The sequence below is a fragment of the Canis lupus genome, chromosome 10 (assembly GCF_048164855.1).
Source record: "Canis lupus baileyi chromosome 10, mCanLup2.hap1, whole genome shotgun sequence".
NCBI classification, from domain to species: Eukaryota; Metazoa; Chordata; class Mammalia; order Carnivora; family Canidae; genus Canis; species Canis lupus.
Genome location: NC_132847.1, coordinates 53,894,687 through 53,915,956, shown reverse-complemented (window position 1 = coordinate 53,915,956; position 21,270 = coordinate 53,894,687). Strand labels below are relative to the sequence as shown.

At 45.1% G+C, this 21,270-nt stretch overlaps 1 protein-coding gene and 1 long non-coding RNA gene across 12 annotated transcripts in view; one reads left to right on the top strand and one right to left on the bottom strand.

Annotated features, from left to right (window-relative positions):
- Nucleotides 1–21,270, bottom strand: part of RUSC2 (RUN and SH3 domain containing 2) — a 70,474-nt gene that overhangs the window by 6,397 nt on the left and 42,807 nt on the right. For 6 of the 11 annotated variants that reach the window (XM_072841825.1, XM_072841822.1, XM_072841819.1 and 3 more), the window contains 2 exons: nucleotides 6,213–8,309; nucleotides 81–710 (listed from right to left, as the gene is read on the bottom strand). In XM_072841825.1, coding sequence (XP_072697926.1) covers nucleotides 81–710; nucleotides 6,213–8,241 — 2,659 coding nt within the window. In that variant the 5' untranslated portion in view covers nucleotides 8,242–8,309. Of the gene's footprint in view, nucleotides 1–80; nucleotides 711–6,212; nucleotides 8,310–17,527; nucleotides 18,005–21,270 lie in introns of those variants that run through there. The other 5 variants (XM_072841827.1, XM_072841826.1, XM_072841821.1 and 2 more) reach the window with 4 other exon arrangements.
- On the top strand, nucleotides 87–6,661 carry LOC140641652 (uncharacterized). Its single transcript, XR_012038276.1, has 2 exons — nucleotides 87–3,779; nucleotides 4,428–6,661. It is a non-coding gene; the product is annotated as an uncharacterized lncRNA (long non-coding RNA).

Genomic DNA, 21,270 nt, shown 5'->3' with positions numbered 1-21,270 from the left:
TTGACCCCAGGCTGGAGTATAAGACACCAATCAAGGGGGTGGAGGGTGGAAATGCCTATGGTGGAGGGTAAAGCTCATACCGTTATTGGGCCTGGAGGCCATGCTGCCTTCACCACCTCCCCGGGCTAGACTTTCTGCTCGACTGAGGCTCGATCTCCAGGAGCCCAGAGGAGGCAAGCTTCCTGTTCCATGGAGACGGTACTCAGCCAAGGTCAGTATCTTCTGATCCTCCTTCTGTGGCTGCTGGGAGGTGGCAGGCCGGGCAACAGGAGGACAGGAGTGGCTCCATGGGGGTGGGCTTTCTGTGGCTGTGGCCTGCTCTGGAGGAGGGGAGCACGAGGTGGAAGCAGAAGAGTCGGTGCTGGGCCCAAAGGGGCCAGCACTGCGGATGGGGGAGTAGCTACCCAGGGGTGACGGCCGTGAAGTTTCTGGCTCAGGCCCAGCTTTCCTGGCACCTCTGTTGGTGGGTGCCTGTGATTCCCCAGAGGAAGCTAGGGTTGGGGCTTGAGCAGTGGAGGCAGCCAGTGAGGCAGGCTGCTGTGCACGGCTGCAGCCAGAGAGGCTGTAGAGCTGGGAAAGGCTGTGGAGGGCCCGGGCCTTGGCCAACTGCTTGGGGAAGTGGTGCTGGAACACAAAGGGCTGGATGGGCAGCGTGGTTGGCCTCTGTTCCTTGCTGTAGCGAAGGACTGGTCGGCTCTCCGCACCACCCCCTGTGGCAACAGTGATGGAGGAGAAATCAGACAGACAGACCCTGAGACCCCCACGAGAGGAAGCAAAGCAGCAGACAGACGATGCTCACTGGGGAGAGGGGAAGAGATGGGCAGGATCTGGGTTGTAGGAATAGAATGGGTTAAGGGAGATCCAAGTTTGGGAATATGACAGTGCTCCTCCCATCTAAAACTTTTTCTATTGTTTTCATGATGCTGAGCTCTCTTGTACTCTTGACTATTCACCCCTTCTTCATTTTCTTGACTTCAAGGGTGGGTCTGTCTTAAGGCTCCCTTCTCCCTTTATACTTTCTCCCCTGCATTCAAGTTCAGACATTCATATGGATGACTTCTGAACCTGCAGTGTTAGCCCCAACCTTCCACCTGATCTATGGGTCATTCTGCTTGAGGATTATGCTTTCACTTAAATTTTGCTATTTTAAGGGTGCCTGGGTGGCTCAGTATGTTAAGCATCTGATTCTTGATTTTGGCTCAGGTCATGATCTCATGGGTAGAGAAATCGAGCCCCATGTTAGGCTCTGTGCTCAGCAGGGAGTCTGCTGGAGATTCTCTCTCTCCTTCTTCCCCTGCATGTGCTCTCTCTTTCTCTCAAATAAAATCTAATAAAGAAAAAACAAAAAGATTCTTGCTTTCCCTCTGCCCCTCCCCGCCAATTTGCTATTTATTATTTTTAAAATATTTTATTTATTTATTCATAGAGAGAGAGAAAGGCAGAGTCACGGGCAGAGGGAGAAGCAGGCATAGGGAGAAGCAGATTCCATGCAAGGAGCCTGGCATGGGACTCGATCCCAGGTCTCCAGGATCACACCCCGGGCTGTAGAAGGCACTAAACTGCTATGCCACAGGGGCTGCCCTTGTTATTTATTTTAAAGCAGTTCATTTTTCACCTTTCCTAAGATAACTTCCATTTCTGTCAATGACAGAACTACCATATCCTTTGTTTCTAAGGTCTAAAGAGTTGGAGTTAGAGCCACAGGTTTTCAGAGTAAGATACCGTTTACTTTAAGCTTTTGCTCATCATCGCCTGTCTCCACTAAAGCCAACTCATTTCATTCTTAATCAAATCTAACTGTAATCTTTATTTGCATCTGGAATCAGCATCCCGTCACCTCTATCCATCCCGTTCCCATTCTTTCATGATCCTGGCATTGGAGCCTTAGGACTGACATTTGTTCCCTCTACACAGAGCTGTGGTCCTCAGGATTGGTCCTCTCCTGTTCTTTCGGCCAGTCTTCAGGTCAGCGTCTCTCAAGACATGGGGCTTAGAACTAAACACAAAACTCCAAGATACTGCACAGCTGGGTTGCCTGCAGGTAGGAGTTGGGTTTCTAACAAAACACTGCGCACACTGAAAACATCTGAATGACACAAGGTGGCGCTATAAGCATCTACGGAGCCAGAATCCCTGGGCGTGGCTCGCTACCACAACTCTGGCTCAACACATCGGTGAGACAGAATTAATATCCTTACCTGACAGATGAGGTATTGGAAATTTAGAGAGATAATGTCGTTTGCCCAAAGGCACACAGATAGATGGTGGCAGAGCTAGGCTTCTGAGTCAGAGTCTGACTTAGGGCCTAATAATGTTCTATCACTTTGCACTACATAGGAAATGGTATCCCTCATCTTTTCCCATTTATTTACTCCAGTGAGGTTTTTTTCTTTTTTCTTTTTTTTTCCAGTGAGTCTTAAGAGGATGGTGATCACAACCCCGTTAGGGAGGGGCTTCACAGTCTTCCCAGGGCGCATGTTCAAACTATATCCTCCTGTGATCCCCAATCTGTGCTTAGAGAGCAACCTTTGTCATTCTCCCTTGCTTACTAGCTCCTTCAGCCACACTTCCTTCTGTCCTTGAACAAGCCAAGTTCATTAACATTCAAGGGTCTTTTGCACCTGCCATTCTGCCAGAAATCATCTCATTATTCAGGCATCAACTCAAACATCACCTCCTCAGTGGTGCCCAACCGAGTCCTCTCACAAGTCACACTTTGTCTCACTATCCTGTTTATTTTCTTTTTAGCATTTTGTCACTGTTAGAAATGATCTTGTTTATGATCTATTATTCCTCATAAGGGCTCCAAAAAAGCAGAGTTTTTGAATTGTTCACTGATATATCCCCAGTGCCTAGAATAGAGGCCAGTACATAGTAGGTACTGAATAAATATTTGTTAAATGAATGAATCCTCACTGTCACCCTTGGTTCAGCCTCATCTCACTGCATCCAAATTTTCTTACATAAATCAGATTGCTTCCTAAAATACCAGTTTTATCCCCTGTGGCCCTATTGCCCACAGAATAAAGTCTAATCTTCGCAAATGGGTATCCACACCTACCACCAATTAGGCTGCTCTTCCCTCAAACTTCCACACCTGCCATTCTCATTGACACCATTCTTCCCACCCCATTCCCATCTTTAAGCACACAGCTTTTCCTGCTGGGAATGCCTCCTTCCCTTCCTTTCCATTTTTTAAAATATCAAATTTCAAGGCTAAACTGACCCTGGCTATCAGATTAGGCCTTCCCAGCCATAGCTTTATTATACCCCTGGTATAAAGTATCTTTGAATTGGACTGTTTATTTCTACTCTTTAGAAAATCCTCCCCAGGGCAGCCCAGGTGGCTCAGTGGTTTAACACTGCCTTCAGCCCCGGGGTGTGATCCTGGAGACCTGGGATTGAGTCCCACATCAGGCTCCCTGCATGGAGCCTGCTTCTCCCTCTGCCTGTGTCTGTGCCTCTCTCTCTCTCTGTGTGTCTCATGAATAAATAAACAGAATCTTTAAAAATAAAAAAATAAAAAATCCTCCCTCAGTCCCCAGGATAAGGTTTGAGGCAGAGGAACGAGATCAGAGAGGAAGGAGGGACCTCATCTGGGGAGTGGGTCTCAGTTTTGTCCCCAGGGAATACAGAGACTAAGGTTTCTCACTTTTCTATGTGACAGCACTTGAGAAAATTGGAGTCAGAGACCACAGTCACCCAAGTCTGCTGTTTTGTAGGTGACACAGCTCCAGTCTCTCAGTCCCTTCTTCAAATGGAGAGCCCAGAACTTGCAGGTGAGCACTAACTGAATGGTCAAGGACTATCAGCTTCTCCCTTCTGGAGTCTATCAATGAATATATCATTTTAACTATTTGGAAGCCCTTCCAAACTGCTGCCTCATTCTGAGTGTGCAATCAATTAAATATTCCAGATCAATTCAAGTACAGCTTACCTATCAAACTTCACAGGGGTCCCTGCTTTTGTTTTTTTTCCAGGTTTGGTAAGATCTTTTTGAATCTTGACTCTGCTGCTCAGGATCTCAAAGAGATCTCAGCTTCTTTTGTCATTCATGAATTCATTGAATTATCACTCATTCTTTAATTTTATTTTTTTATTTTAATTTCTTAAAAAAGATTTTATTTATTTATTCGAGAGAGAGAGAGAGGCAGAGACACAGGCAGAGGGAGAAACAGGCCCCATGCAGGGAGCCCGATGTGGGACTCGATCCCAGGACTCTGGGATCACGCCCTGAGCCAAAGGCAGATGCTCAACGGCTGAGCAACCCAGGCTTCCCTCATTCTTTCATTTTAAAAAAACATATAGAAAAGAGAGAAGAGCCCTGTGGGAGGTCACTGAAGACTTATGGAACAGAATAGCATCTCTATATGAAAAGTCTTACCCAATAAAACAACACTTTTAATACCTCTTCCATCTCTGACCAGGACTGTTCTTGCCCGCAAAATGCCTGCTACAGCATCGCCTGTGTCTAGAAACCCCCGCCAGACGGTGAAGTCTAAGAAGGGAGTGGGTTCCAAAGGACTCTGGCCAATCTGCTGTTTCTGATCCCCTTTATCCCCTTTCATCTGCCACCCTGAGGGCAGCTCCTCTGTGTCTGAGTCTCCCTAATAGCAGAGGTAACACCGTTTATGGTTTTGAGAGGCCAATGGACCCAACCAGAGGCTACAGCACAGCACATTTCCCTCTATCTCCCCTTCCCTCGCTTTATCTCTCCTTCCAAACCCTCTGAGATTTGGCTTCCACCCTCACTACTCCCAAATGTTACTCTCAGGATTCTTCAGCCTCATTAATGCCAATGATTTCTCTTCAAAACTTTGTTGAACCCAAACTCTTGTTTGAAACTTCCTCTTCCTCCACTGCGTGGGCCTTCATTCTCTCCTAGTTTCCCTTTTCTTTTCCTAATTCTTCTCAGAACCTTTAGGTGTTGTTCTGCTCACCCTTCAATTACTGTATCCTCAGGGCTCTCTGCCCTGGTTCCCTTCACAACTCTATACGTTCTCCCCGGTGCTCCCATCCACTCAAAGCTTCAACTACATCTGTTATTCTGATGACTCTGATCATGGTGATCTCTGGACCCCCGGGACATCCTTTCCAATCCACCTTTCAGTGGAGTGATCTTTCTAAACAACCAGTGAGTGACCTTTCTAAAATGCAAATGAAAACATGCCATAAACTGTTAAAAACAAATTTCACTTCCCTGAATAAAATAGTTCTATCCATACCACACCATGGCTAAACCAAATTATCTGCAGTTTCTGAAAAGCATCAGGTTATTCTGTACTTTGGTGGTTTTGTATAGACTTTTTCTTACAAGTCTCTACAAAGCCTATTCCTCATCATCTTTCTAGGCTGGTTTTAAATCTAAATTATGTTAGCAGTCCTTCTACATTTTAGTCTGTTTAGAGATCCTTCTCACAGACCAGTATTGTATACTGTCATCTCTGGTTTTTGTTTTTAAGTAACCTCCAACTCAGGGCTTGAACTCACGATCCTGAGATTGAGACCGGAGTTGAGATCAAGAGCTGGGGGCTTAACCAACTGAGTCACCAGGGCACCCCAGTCATCTCTGTTTTAATTATGCTTCCTTTTCTGTTTTCATCCTTAGAATTCCTTGAGGGCAGAGACTGTCCCTCGTATCTATTGCCAGCATTTCACCTAGAGTGTTTATAAAATTACTTAAATGTAATAAAATAAATAGGGAAAGGGCAGGCCCAGGCAGCTTAATGGTCAAGTGTCTGGTTTCAGGCTCTTTAAAGAGCGGCAACAATCACTGATCAAAGAATGAACTTCACTGACAACCACTGTGGGTTGCCTATGGGACATATTCCTTAAGCGCTGCAAATACCTAAATGTCCCAGACTAAACTTGGGCCTTATCCCTTTTCTAGGAAACCTACTTTACGTTAGTGTTTGCGGTCCCTATCCATGTACCATCATCTTTCCAGTCATCCAGACTTAAAACCACAATCTTCTGTGCACTTCCTTTCCAATATGTCATTCTCTAAGTCCCGAAAATTTCAGTGTACATTTTATCCTCTATTTTTTTTTATCCACCCCCCACCCCCAACTGTAGGACATGACCTGGACTGGAAAGATGATTGATCTAGACTGAGGAAACTTCAGTGGTTATGGATGGGGTGTTGCCAGGGCCCCAATCACTGAGGAGGCCATGCATATATCCTGGTATTCTCCAGCCTCTAGGTTCCTTACCGTCAGCTCTAGCTCTTGTATCCTTCTGGGTATGGCTGTTGGCTGGGCTCCCTGGGAGAGCAGGCCCTGGATCCATCAGCTGGGCCAGGGGGCCTTGCCCAGCAGCTCTGAGGCTAGCAGGTGGCACCTCACTGGACTGGGGGCCCTGACAGACCTGGGTAGACCAGGACTCTGGGCCAACTAGGTCCATGCCCGGCCCCAAAGGCATGGGTGGTAGGCTGTGGCTACAGCGAGTGCCCTCATCCAGTGGGCCTACCCTATCTTGTTGGGCTTCTTGGATGGGTGAGAACTCCTGGGAGGAGTCCCCAATGCTCACTCGAAGTGGCGGGGAGCCGGAGCCTGCAACTTTCTTCCGGCCCTTGGCGAGCTCAGCAAAGGAGGTGACCCGCCGAGGCGGGGAGCCAGTCCCAGCGAGGGCTGCAGGACCCTCACTCAGGCGCACTGGGCAACTCAACATGCGTTCCAGTGAGCCCAGGCGGACAGGAGGGCTGCGCGCGAGGCTGCGATCACAGCTTCGAGAGCGCTGGCGTCCAGTGCTAAGGTTGGGGGGTGAAGTGTTAGTGTACACTTGCCCCTCAATCACAGTGGGGCCCACAGGAGTTGCTGCTTCCACTGAGGAACCCACTGCTCCTTGTTCCTCTGGCTGGACTTCTGGCCTCTGGAATAGGTAATACTCAGAGGGCTGGCTGGGGCCAGGGTCTGGGCCTGGGCCAGGTGCAGGGCTGATCTTGGTGTGTTCCTCAGAGCAGCTGGTAATGGAAGAGCCAGCTGGGCTTGGGGATGACTGAGAGGACAGGTCACAGGTGACAAGTTTATAGTAATTCTGTGTGGCCACAACAAGACGGGCCTGGCTCTGGAAGCAGGCTGTGAGGTCAGCCACAGCTGGGCAGGGCTCACAGTGTGGGCGGTAGGAGTTGCAGTTGGCATCTAGCTCAGGAGATGAGGCATGAGGACAGCCATAGCTCCCTTCCCTTCCTCCGCTGTCAGGGTGGTGGGACTCACAAGACATCTTAGACTCGGCTGGAGAGGGCTGCAGGTCCAGATAGAAGGCGCCCGGGTCTGAGTGGCTGCAGAAGGAAGAGTTGCTGCAAGACTGTGGGGCGGAGTTGAGATTGGCACGGGAGTTGCCATGCATCTTGTTGTAGAGGGTGCTGAACGTGACTAGCACACCATCTGAGCTGTTGCAGGAGGAGTCACTCACATAGCCCATGGACTGGTCAGCTGCCTCGGACTGACTAGATGTGCTACTGCAGCGGCAGTGCTGAGGTCCTGAGCCTGAGCATCCTGGGTTCCTTGGCGACTCATCTGAACTGAGCTTCCATTCCTGATCAAAGGAAAAGCCAGAGGTATCACTGGCTCCACCCCCACTGCCACTCCCACCAGGTCCCCCACACTCATCCAGCTCCATGGTCTCTGCTTCTAGGTCTGGCCGGCAGCAGTGGCTAGTGCTGCAGTGCTGGGGATCCACAGTGGCCACTGGCTCCTGTTCCTGCCCCTCCACTACTCCAGCCCGACTACGTGTTGCCCCCCATGGCCTGCCCACTCTAGGGCCAGGTGGTGGCAGCTGGAAAGGGGATAGATGGAAGGTGGGCTGACCAGCCCCATGCAAGTGGAAGGACTGCTGGGTGGCGCTATCACCAATGCTGTCATCATATAGGTTGCCGAGTCCTGGCTCAGCCACACTCTCTTGCAGCAGGAAAGGGTTGTGTCGTTTAGGGGCTCCAGGGCCTCTTCCATCCCGAACTCTACTCTTCGTGCTGTCTGCAGGCCGTGTGGATCCCCCAGGAGCAGAGTGCAGACTGTTGAAGAGCAGCGAGTCAGCTTGTCCTAGGTCTTGATCAGGCTGGGTGATGCCCAGGTCAGGAGGGCAGAAAGGATTGGGTCTTGTGCTCCCACTACCTCCACTTGCCCCTCCACAGCACTGCCTATCTGGGACTTGACAGTGCACCAGGGGGATGTGGTGGACGATGAGGGTCTCTCCAGTCAGCTTTGGGGGACTATCCATTCTGGAAATTTCGAACAAGGGCATCAACAGCACCAGACACTGCCCCCGGAGCCCAGTGGGGCAGAACACATTTCATCAGGAGAGCTTGGCACCTGGAGAGAGAGGGAAAGAAAGGGAACCTAATGTCACCTCCCTGGAAGTCAGGGACATGCCCTTTCCCATAGCATGTTCAGATGGAGAGCCCAAGAGGAAAAAGACTCAGAGTCAAAATGGAGCTTGATAACAACACAGCCTGATGGGGCAGGGCTACCCCACCATACTTTCTGTACTGCACAGGTCCGGCTCTTGAGTATCCCCTTCATTTGGCCATGCATTCACTTGTGACAAAAGGCAAACCCCTTTTTAATGCCACCTACATTGGCGATCTCAAGGACAGCACTTTCTCCTTTTCTTTCAAAGACATGTTCTTAGCAGTGAACAATGACTAGTCCCAAGTACAAAAGAGTATGACTAGTACATAACTTAGAAAAATAATCTAGGATGACTGAAATGGTGCTTGGCGCTGAGGGGGATAGAGAGATGCCTTAGACACAGCTACAGCTTGCAGGCTCTCAGATAAGGGGAAAATCATGAATACCATATCATGGACTCATAGCAATATGCTATAATTTTGCAAGAAAACTATTTTAAAATATTCTGTATCATTTGCCCCTACGTCACCTCATTTTCTTTTCCTCTGAGCCCCAGAATTCCTGTCTCTCTCTGATGGCTATGGGGTAACGATGCTCACTCTCCCTACTACTGTCCTGAAGCTTTTATCTATTTTTTCTTTTTTCAAGATTCTATTTTTAAGTAATCTCTACACCCAACATGGGGCTGGAACTCACAACCCTGAGATCAGGAGTCACATGCTCCAGTGACTGAGCCAGCCAGGCACCCCTGTCCCGGAGCTTCTTGAACACAGAGACTGAGTTGGGCATTAGAGTGACGACAAGTGTGGCTGATGCCAACTTCTTCCTTCTAAGAGGGCCTAGGTGTCAATTTCTAACTCTTTTGTATCACTCAGGCACACAGAAGGTCTAGAAAACATGATAGGCATAATATATTCTTGTCCAGCTCAGGATACAGATCTTCTGAAGTGCCCAAATTCTGTCCAGTTTCAGCCCAGAACTTTCACTACAGGGGTCCCCTAGAAAGTCTTTCTTCTCAGTTTTTCCTCTGATAGGCTAAGGTAAAGTTCTCTCCTATTCAAGGTCTCCTGGCCCCAAGGACACAGAGCCCATTCTGAGCTTCTCCGGTGTGCTGGTCAGATTATGGCAGAATGGCTCCCTCAAATTCTAGTCTCCTGTGCTACCAAGTTCAAGTCCTAATAGTTCTTACTTGCTCAGACTCCTCATATCTAATTTCTGCTAATTCATTCATTTCTCTTCCTTCCCTTTTTATTCCTGTTGTTTTCTTCTACCCACTGTGAATCTAAATTCCCCACTGCCTAAGTTCTCTGTCATTTAGTTGAATGCTTAATACAACCAATTTTTAAAAATTTAACTCATTTAGATTATAGGATCACAGCTCTTTGTGTAGAGTACAGAAAAGATCTAGGCAAGTCACACATGCCCAAGGATATGAACAGGCAATATATAAATGAAAACATCCAAGTGGCTAATAAATCTTTGCGTGAGGAATACAGTTTAAAGTTTTTTTTTTATAAATTAAATTACATCAAAATGAAAAAGCAGGTATTTATCCTCTTTTTTCCTCCTTTCCTTTCTGAGAGGAAGACTTCTTTGTTGGACTTCAAACCCTTTGTGAGTTGATGGGGGTAATGAGTTAATATGGAGAAAGGAGGAAGTCAGAGAGGTAAACTGAGCTTCAAGGTTCAAGTTATAGAAGAAAACATGGGAATAAATATTTGTTATCTTGGGATTGGGTGATGGTTTCTTAGATATGACACCAAAAGCACAAGGGACAAGTAAGAAAATAGACAAGGTACACTTCAGAAAAATTAAAATCGTTTGTGCCTCAAAGGATACCATCAAGAAAAGACAACTCACAAAATGGGAGAAAATATCTGTAGAGACTTCTAATCAAAATATATGAAGAACTGTTACAACTCAACAATAAAAAGACATAAAACCCAACTGAAAACTGAGCAAAGAACCTGAATAGACATTTCTCCAGAGAAAACTTACATATGGTTTACATTTTGAAATAAAATTTGATTCATAAAAAAAGAAAACTTACAAATGGCCAATAAACACATGAAATGATGCTCAACATCACTAGTCATTGGAGAAATGAAAACCACATTGAGATACCACTTTACCCCCATTACGATGTCTTAAGATAAAAGACAATTACAAATGTTGATGAGGATGTGGACAAATTGAATCCTCAAACCTTCCTGGAGGCATTATAAAATGGTACAGCCACTTTGGAAAAACAGTCTGACAGTTCCTTAAAATGTTAAACAGAGTTACCATATAACCCAGCAATTCTACTTCTAGGTATATCCCCAAGAGAAATGAAAACACATGTTCACACAAAAGCTTATATATGAATATTCACAGTAGCATTGTTCACAGTAGCCAAGAAAGTTGGAACAAGCTATTGTCCATTAACAGATGAACGGATAAACATAATGTGACATAAGGGCACCTGGATGGCTCAGTTGGTAGAACGTATGACTCCTGATCTCAGGGTTGTGAGTTCAAGCCCCATACTGGATGTAAAGCTTACTTATTTTTTAAATTTGGTTTTCCTTTTTTCTTTTCTTTTTAAAAAAATCTATTTTATTATTTTAAAAAATATTTTATTTATTCATGAGAGACACACAGAGACAGGCAGAGACATAAGCAGAGGGAGAAGCACGCTCCCTGTGGGGAGCCTGATGTGGGACTTGATTCCAGGACCCCGGGATCATACCCTGAGACAAAGGCAGATGCTCAACCACTGAGCCACCCAGGTGCCCCTAAAGATTCTATTTTATTTCTTTAAATTTTATTTATTTATTTATTTATTTATTTTAGATTTTATTTATTTATTATGAGAGAGACAGAGAGAGGCAGAGACACAGGCAGAGAGAGAAGCAGGCTCCATGCAGGGAACCTGACATGGGACTTGATCCCGGGTCTTCAGGATCACGCCCTGGGCTGAAGGCGTCGCTAAACTGCTGAGCCACCCAGGCTGCCCAAATTTTTATTTATTTTTTAAAAAAAGATTTTATTTATTTATTCATGAGAGACAGAGAGAGAGAGAGAGCGTCAGAGACACAGCAGAGGGAGAAGCAGGCTCCATGCAGGGACCGAAGTGGGACTCAATCCTGGAAGTCCAGGATCACGCCTTGAGCTGAAGGTAGACACTTAACCACTGAGCCACCCAGGCGTCCCTAAAGATTTAAAGTAATCTCTTCACCCAGTGCAGGGCTCAAGAGTTACATGCTCTATAAACTGAGCAAATGTATAGATAGATAGATAGATAGATAGATAGATAGATAGATAGATATGTATAGATAGATAAAGCTTTAACAAAAAAACTGATGATAAAAAAATGTGATATATACATGCAATGGAATATTATTTAGCAATAAAAGGAATCAAGTAGTGATCCATGCTACAACATGAATGAACCTCAAAAAGCTAAGTGAAAGAAGCCAGGCATAAAAGGCTTCTTTGTATAATGTATGATTCCATTTATGTGAAATGTCCAGAATAGGCAAATCCACAGAAAAAGAAAATAGATTAGTGGTTACCAGGAACTGGGGGACTAGGGAATGGGCAGTGACTTCTAATGATGGAGGTTCTTTCTGAGGTGATGAAAATATTCTGAAATCAGACAGTGGTGTTAATTATGAAAGTCTATGAGTAAAATCAAAACTACACATTTTTATGGTATGTGAATTATATTTGAGCAAAGCTGTTATCTAAAACCTTTTCTTTTAAATAGAAAAAAGGATTAGGATTTATGAGAAGAGGAAAAGAGAGGTGAGGAAGAGAATGGGTGTTGAACAGTGGAGGAATTTGGCATTTGCAGAGACAAGCTGAGAAAGAGAAGAGGGAAAGCTGCCTTAAAGTATGGGATTTTGTTGAGAGAAATAAAGAGGATTTTTAGGAAATTTAGCTATGAGGTACATGAAATAATTTCCCCTTCACTCCTCCCCATCTCTTCTCTTCCTTCACCAAGAAAACTTGGGTTCAAATATGTATGCCACAAGGATAACAGAAAGTTGGAAACAACTTAAAATTCCAATAATAACAATAAAAAAAGTGCAGAGCAGAAGATCATGAAAATAATGTTTAATATGATTACTGACTTGGGAAAACGTTCACAAAAATATTAAGTGAAACTGCAGATTACAAGCAGCATGTAGAGTACGACACCATTTTTGTAAATAAATATATGTCTATTTTTGTCTTAGTTCAGGCTGCTTTCACAAAATATCTCAGATGCTTATAAACAGCAGAGATTTATTTCTCATGATTCTGGAGGCTGCGAAGTCCAAGATCAAGGTACAGAATGACTGTATTCTGTCCTCTTCCTGGTTCACAGCTGGCACTTCCTAGCTGTGTCCTCACATTGTATAAGGGACAAGGGATCTCTCTGGAGCCTGTTTTTAAAGAGCACTAATCCCATTCATGAGGGCTTTGCCCTCATGAGCTAATCACCTCCCAAGGCCCTACCTCGTCCTACCACTACCTTTGGGGGTTTGGATTCAACATATAAATTTTGAGAGACACAAATATTCAGACCATAGCAATATGCATAAAAGAAAATTTGAAGGCATATACAACAAAATGTTAATAGTGCTTATCTCTGTTGAGTGATTTTGAATTACTTTTAATTTTACTTTCTGTTTCATCTGTATTTCCTTTTTTTTTTTTTTTAAAGATTTTATTTATTTATTCATGAGAGACAGAGAGAGGCAGAGACATAGGCAGAGGGAGAAGCAGGCTCCCCACAGGGGAGCGAGACTCGATCCCAGGACCTGGGATCACACCTTGAGCCAAAGGCAGATGCTCAACCGCTGAGCTACCCAGGTGTCCCTGTATTTCCTTTTAACTTAAATTCAATTTACTAACATATAATGTATTATTAGTTTCAGAGGTAGAATCAGTGATTCATTAGTTGCATATAACACCCAATGCTCGTTACATCACATGCCCTCCTTAATGCCCATCATCCAATTACCCCATCCTCCCACCATCTCCCCTCCAGTAAACTTCATCAACGTATTTTCTAACTTGTATATAATAAATATCTATTATGTACATAATTTAAAGTTTTGTTCTCTCTCTTTCTTTTTTTTGGAGATGGGGCACACGGTAGAGGGAGAGTGAGAGAGAGAATCTTAAGCAGGCTCTATACCCAGCACACAGCCTGACACGGGGCTCAATCTCACAACCCTAAGATTATGACCTGAGGTGAAACCAAGGGTCAGACGCTTAACTGATTGAACCACCCAGGTGCCCCATTTTGTTTTCTTTAAGGAATATAGATACTGTGGGTTCAGGGCTCAGAGAGGGCAGCTTCCCCTTCATATAGTACTAGGTTTCCCCAAAGTCCAGGCTATCATCTGAGGCCTGGGTTAAAAGAAGTGTAAAAAACTGTCTTGTACGTATAGCAGTCATTTTAGGAGTACCTATAGGCTATAGTCATCACTTGATCTTCAATGCATATCAGCACCTCCCCCGTTTAACGCACCATTTTCTTTTTTTTTAAAAAGATTTTATATATTTATTTATGAGAGACATCCCATATGCCTGATATGGGATTTGATCCCAGGACCCCAAGATCACAACCTGAGCCGAAGGCAGATGCTCAACCACTGAGCCACCCAGGTGCCCCTAAAGCACCATTTTCAAGTGGCATTCACAAGTAAAGAACTTATGATTCTGATCCACAAAACTATTACTGAGTCATACATGCTTTGAAATGGAAAAACAGTGACACAGAGTCTAGAAGGTTGATCCTGTAAACCAGGGGTAGAGAATAAATGAATACAGAAGATGATGAAGAAACTTTGGCTGGAGTTGTTTGGCAGACAGTTATAATGTTTTGTTTATGTATCTGTCCCCCAAACTACAGTGCATTCCCTGAGATCAGAAACTGGAATATAGTCAACTTTGTGTCCCTGGAACCTATACATAGAGCTGGGAACATGGTAGGTGTTTGGTCATTTGTGGACTCCTATTTTACCCATTTAAAAACTTGACTGTCTTTTTATTTTTGAGTTGTAGGAGTTTTTATTTTTTTAATTTTTAAAAGATTTTATTTATTTGTTCATGAGAGAGGCACAGAGAGAGAGAGGCAGAGACAGGCAGACGGAGAAGCAGACTCCATGCAGGAAGCCTGATGCAGGACTTCATCCTGGGACTCCAGGATCATGCCCTGGGCCAAAGGCAGGCGCTAAGCCACTGAGCCACCCAGGGATCTCCGAGTTGTAGGAGAAATTTCCTTTGTCAAACATATCTTGAGAATATTTTCTCTCAGCCTGTGGCTTGATCATTTGTTTTCGTGATGGTGCTTTTTAATTAATGGAAGTTTTTAATTTTATAAAATCCCATTTATCTGGTTTTTTCTTTTATGGTAAAAACTGTGTCCTATCTAAAAAATATTTGCATATCTCAAGATCATAAAGAAAATTTTCTCCCCCCACTCCCCAAAAGCTGTATAATTTTAGCTTTTACATTTAAGTTGTGTTGAATCCTATTTTAACTGTAATGCTCTTATCGCTGGTTGATTCGTTTTATATTTTTGTATCTTAGGTCTTATTCTTCCCTGATTTCCACACAACCAAGGGAAATGCCTGCCAATAGTTCCTTCACAAACAACTCTAGCTCAGTGAACTAAGGTGAAGTTTTGCAGACATCCTGAGATTTTGTACTTATGCCCCCCACCCCCTGAAACTTGCGCATTTTTTGCAAAGCACTTTTTAAAATATATGTCATCTCACTAATCCTCACAACTCACCAAAGTAGACAGAGCTACTTTCATTTTAAAAAACAAGGAAATCGACAACCAGAAAAACAAAAGGATTTGCCCAAGATCACACAGTGAATAAATGACAGATTTTGACAGGACTCAGGAATCTTAACTTTGATCAGTTAAGAATGTAATCACAGTATACTGTATACGTGACTTTATTTCAAACACCACACAGAACATACCTCTTAGACTTCTTTCTTGGGAGTGACTTGTTCTAAAACAATAAAAGTTTAATATTGTGGCCCATGAGCTCTAACAAAGTAGAAGAAAAAACAATGGGGTAGAAGAGCTCATTCCAGACTTATCCTGTACCCTGATTAAATGGAGAGACATGGGAGATGAAGATGGGGAAGAAATAGAGAATCCAGAATAGGAAGGAAGTGGAAGAAAGTGCTCAGAAGATGGGCCCTCTAGCTATGGTAGATAGTGGTGGGTTTAGCCAGAATAAATTTATGAAGTCTAACTCTCAGAACCAGGGAAGCTTTCCATGGGAGCCCTTTACCTGGCTGCTATCCCATATGGGTGTCTCCTGGCCTATCATAATAATACTATTTATTAGTGATCATTTATTGAGCTCTTACATGCCAGGTGATTTACATATATCATCTCTAGTTCCATGTAATTTTTTAAAGATTTATTTAAGAGAGAGAGTACGAGGAGTGGGGAGGAACAGAGGGAGAGGGAGAGAGAGAATGCCGAAGCAGACTCCCTGTTGAGCACAGAACCCCATATGGGGCTTGGCAACCCTGAGATCATAACCTGAGCCAAAATCAAGAGTCAGATGCTTAGCCGACTGATGCACCCAGGTGCCCCACCACTATAATCTTTTAAAGTAGGCATAATCATTCCCATTTTAACATGAGAAAACTGAAGCATAGCAGGAGTAGGCAGTTTGCCCACAGATACACAGGTGAGATGGGACACAAACTCAGGTCTGCCCTTCTGCCCAGTTCTTAATTCTTTCCACTGCAACTGTCTCCCAAAGAAAATGACCAGGGCCACACCCTCTTCCCAAAGTGCCGGCATCTACCCTGCTACTAGAGCGGCTGCTTCCTTCCTTTCCTGTACAGGCCTCCACCCTGGCTTCCACTTATGTAACATGTACTTACCCACTTCTCTATTCTTTGAACCTATCCATCCCCTCATACTACTGCCCCAGTAATGGGAGTGTTATTCAACACTCTTCAATCCACCTCCTATCTCAGCTCTCAGCCCTCACCTCCCTGCCCCACTGGTAGTCCCCATGGCCTTTCCCCTGTTCTGTAGTTCACATTCTGAGATGCTTCCTGGGAAGTAACACCCTCCCACAACTTCCCAGTGTATTCCCCAACTACACATTTGCACAATGTGGAACCACTGACACCTATTAGCAGGTTTTTGAATCATCTGCCAAGGTGGTCAATGGAAATGGGAATTTAAGCAACTCTATCTGCTCAGCAATAGGGTAACTCTGGGCAGGAAAATGTTCTATACTCCAGAAGAAAGGTCTGCCCTCTCTTTGGTCATCAGCATCTGTCTGCCAGTCATAGAACACCTTCCCTCTTTTTTTTTTTTTTGGCCTCTTGAAGGAGGACTGGGAAGACAGTGGTACTCAGCTGCCATTCTCTAACAATCTGGCCTTGACCTGAGGTCTAATGAGGAGCATCAGGAGGATTGATAACCTTTTTCCTGTCTGGGTCCTCTCTGGGGCAGGACTAAAGGGAGGAGAGGAAGAGGGTGCATTTGGGAGTATCAGCTTATGCCCAGGTCCCTTCTTGTTAGGAACCTAGGTCTGTATAAGGACACTGATTATAACAGGTCAGGTACTCGCGGCATTACAGTGATTGCCTCCCCACACTCCCCCAATAGACCAGGGAACCTCTTGGTCAACATTCTTTCTTATTCCATCCTCACCAAGAGCCTGGTGGCTCCCATGGCACCAGAATATGGTATGTGTGTCTATAGGCATGTATGTTTGTGTATGGACAAAGAAGAATGGGCTGGATGCTTCCCAGCTCCTCTCGAAAGCTGCTTGAATCCCTGAATTTTCTCTATCATAAACTTATAATAGCTTTAGGGGTGTCTCCTCTCATTAAGCCTTTGTTCCTAGATCTGACCCCCTCCACTCTGGCCCACACTATAGCAGCTTCAGTAGAAACGCCCAGAACGGAAGAAGGGGATCTTTTGCTGCTTGACAAAATAGCATTGGCCCAAGCCTCTGCACCACAGCCCAAATATATGCAAGGACAAGCTCGGCTAATGTTTGCTCTCCTGCTTGCACTCTCATTCGCTCGCTCTCTCCCTCTCTTTCGGAAAGACAAAGCCAACCCTCAGAAGCCAGGGCCCAAATGTGCTGGTCGGTTATCCAGCGTCTCTGCCCTGCCCCTCCCCCAGCTCCGCTGAGCCTTACCTCTGTAAGGAGCCTTGAGCTGTACCGGAGGCTTCCTTTCCGTTTGCACTCCCACCAAGCTCTACCTTGACAGTTCCTGCTGAGGCATTGTTCCACGAGATCACACAGGGGGAACTGAACCGATTTCCTAAGATCTGATTTCTGCTAATACAATGGCATCGTTGCTAATGCAGGGAGGCTGCGCAATCCCAGCCCCAATATCCTTGCCGCCGCCGCCGCTGCCACTGGTGCTGCGGTGACGTTGCTGCTAAGGGAAGGGGGAAGGGAGAGGAGCAGGCATGCCCACAGTACAGCCACTCAGCCTCCCTCCCCGTCAGTCCCCGTGGGCCCTTCAGCCTGGGGAAGGGGGAGGGGAGAGAACGGAGTCAGCCACAGAGGGCAGTCGGTGCTGGAAGACTGAGCACTCTCAAGGCGGCAAGGAAGATTGGGGAGAGAGCTGGGCCTAGCTTCTCTCTTGTCCTTAGGAGTCTCAGGGAAAAAGTCTGGGCAGAGGCTTAGAGCTTCCTTCCTTCCCTTAGGCCCCTCCTTTTAGATCTTAGCCAGAAACCTCTCCCTCCTCTCTTCAACCCACTCTGAATGACTTCTTGTTTTCCAGCTTTTTCCTTTCACCAAGATTCCAGACTAGCCCCAGGGTGGAGTAGCCAGACTGGGAGGGGGTTCCTGAACCCTGAAGGGAGGTTGCAAGGACCGGTCATCATTCTACTGGCAGGTAGAGTCCTTGTGGATTCCGGTGAGGCTTAGCACTAGGCTTTTTAGGGTGTGCCTCTTCAGAGAAATGAGGTCTGTCTCAGAAAAAAGGGAGACTGGGCCATAGGCAGCCTTCTATACACAGGGTGGTGGTGAACCTTAGGACCAACCTGGCTATGGGACCCTTCCTAACACAAGGTCCAATTCAGTGTCTGGATTTTCAGAGGGCCTGTTAGTGTGGCTGGAATAGCCACCTTCTTTCACCTACATTAGTTTTTGGACAAGTGCTGAGCGGGCTCCAGCTGGGCCTGTGTTGAGACAGAATCCATTTGGCCAGGCTGAGGGGCCAGAAAGCTTATTTTCAGAGGGAAAGGAAGGCTAAGGAAAGGGAGTGGTCTCCCCTCAGTCAGAGAAAAATCTCAGTTCTACCTGTAGACCTACAGAGCTCTTCACCCCTTCTAAGCTCCACCGTCCTCAGGTTCTAGGCCAGTTCTGTGGGAATCAGTAACCAGTGGAGAAGCCACAGGCAGAGCCAGTTGTACCGCAAGCAGCAACACTTTCTGTCCACTTCATGCCACTGCCCCCTGCTCCCGCCCTTGAACACAAAGACAGTCACAAGCTAGGGTTGGCCTCTAAGCACTAAACCTGCCTACAGTCTCCTCTCAGTGTTGACCAGTATCTGGATTCCACAGCCAAGCCCTTGGATTTCAGGTCCCTAGAAAGAAGCCTGGGGCCCACTGGCCAGGACTATGAAACCACCACTAGGATCCAGAAGAGATGTAGTTTCTTTCCCTTATTGCTTCTCCCATTCTCTATGAGACCCATGGGGCCATCGACAATCCGCTGAGATGTACAGAGTTGTAGAGAGTATAGAAGCAGGTGAAGACCCCCAAACCTACCTCCAACCTTGACCTGTTGGAGGGGCCATGGCACCTTGATCCTATGAAGCAGGAAACAGTGAGGAAGAGAAGGAAAGAGGGAGGCCGCTTCCTAAAATGGACAATTAGTGATCCTCAGAGGGAGCTGGAAAGCAGCAGATATGGTGTCACTGTACATGCATACCCTTTTCATTGAGCTTCGTTTTACTATGCTTTCAATACTGCATTTAAAATTTTTTTAAGGTTTTTTTTTTTTTTTTTTTTTTACAAATTGAAGGTTTGTGGCAACACTGCGTGGAGCAAATCTATTGGTGCCATTTTTCAAACAGCATTTACTCATTTTGTGTCTCTGTGTCATATTTTAGTAATTCTCACAATATTTCAAACTTTTAAATTATTGTCATTTTTGTTATGGTGACTTGTGGTGAGTGATTCTTGATGTAACTATTGTTAATTGTTTTGGGGCGCCATGTAATAAGATAGCGAACTTAAATGTTGTATGTGTTCTGACTGCCCTACTGACTGGCCGTTCACCTCTCTTCTTTCCTGTGGGCCTCCCTCTTCCTTGAGACACAGCAATATTCAAATTAGGCCAATTAATAACCTTACAATGGCCTCAAAGTGTTCAAATGAAAGGAGGAGTTGTCTCTCTCTCATTTTAAATTAAAAGCCAGAAATGATTACGCTAGTCAGGAAAATGTGTTAAAAGCTAGTCCTCTGTGCCAAACATTTATCTACATTGTATATGCAAAAGAAAGTTTTTGAAGGAAATTAAAAGTGCTACCCTGCTAAACACATGAGTCATAAGAAAGCAAAACAGCCTTATTGCTGATATGGAGAAAGTTTTAGTGGTCTGGATAGAAGATCAGCCACCACATTCCCTTAAGCAAAAACCTCATTCGGAGCAAGGCCCTAATCTCTTCAATTCTATGAGGGCTGACAGAGGTGAGGAAGCTACAGAAGAAAGTTGGAAGCTAGCAGAGGTTGCTTCATGAGGTTTAGGGAACCAAACTGTCTCCATGGAAGTGCTGATGTAGAGGCTGCACCAAGTTCTCAGAAGATCCAGCTAAGAGAATTCATGAAGGTGGCTGCACTAAACTACAGATTTTCAATGAAGACAAAACAGCCTTATATTGGAAGAAGATGCCTTCTAGGACTTTCATAGCTATAGAGGAGAAGTCAATGTCTGGCTTCAAACTTCAGAGGACAGGCTGACTCTCTTGCTAAGGGCTAACGCAGCTGGTGACTTAAGTTGAAACAGTGTTTGTTACCATTCTGAAAATCCTAGAGCCCTTAAGGATTATGCTCAATTTAATCTACCTGTGATCTGTAAATGGAACAAAGCCCAGATGACAGCACATCTGTTGACAGCATGGTTTGCTGAATATTTTAAGCTTACTGTTGAGACCTACTGCTCATAAAAAAGATTCCTTTCAAAATATTACTGCTCATTGACAAGGCATCTGGTCACCCAAGAGCTCTGATGGAGATGTACAATGACATTAATGTTGTTTTCAAGCCTGCGAACAAAACATCCACCCTGCAGCCCATGGATGGAGGAGTCATTTCAACTTTCAAGCCTTATTGTTTAAGAAATACGTTTCGTCAGGCTATAGCTGCCACAGATGAGGATTCTTCTGATGGATCTGGGCAAAATTGATTGAAAACTTTCTGCAAAGGATTCACCATTCTGGATGCCATTAAGAACATTCATAATTTATGAGAAGAGGTCAAAATATCAACATTACCAGGAGTTTGGAAGAAGCTCATTCCAACCCTCACAGATGACTTTGAGGGGTTCAAGACTTCAGTGGAGAGAAGAAATGTGTGGGAAATATCAGAAAGGGAGACAACGTAAAGACTGCTAACTCTGGGAAATGAACTAGGGGTGGTAGAAGGGGAGGAGGGCGGGGGGTGGGAGTGAATGGGTGACGGGCACTGGGGGTTATTCTGTATGTTAGTAAATTGAACACCAATAAAAAATAAATTAAAAAAAAAAGACTTCAGTGGAGGAAGTAAGTGCAGATGTGATGGAAATAGCAAGGGAACTAGAATTCGAAGTGGAGCCTGAAGATGTGTCTGAATTGCTATAATCTCAGGATAAAACTTTAATGGATGAGCAGTTTCTCCTTATGGATAAGCAAAGAAAGTGGTTCTTGAGATGAAATCTACTCTTGG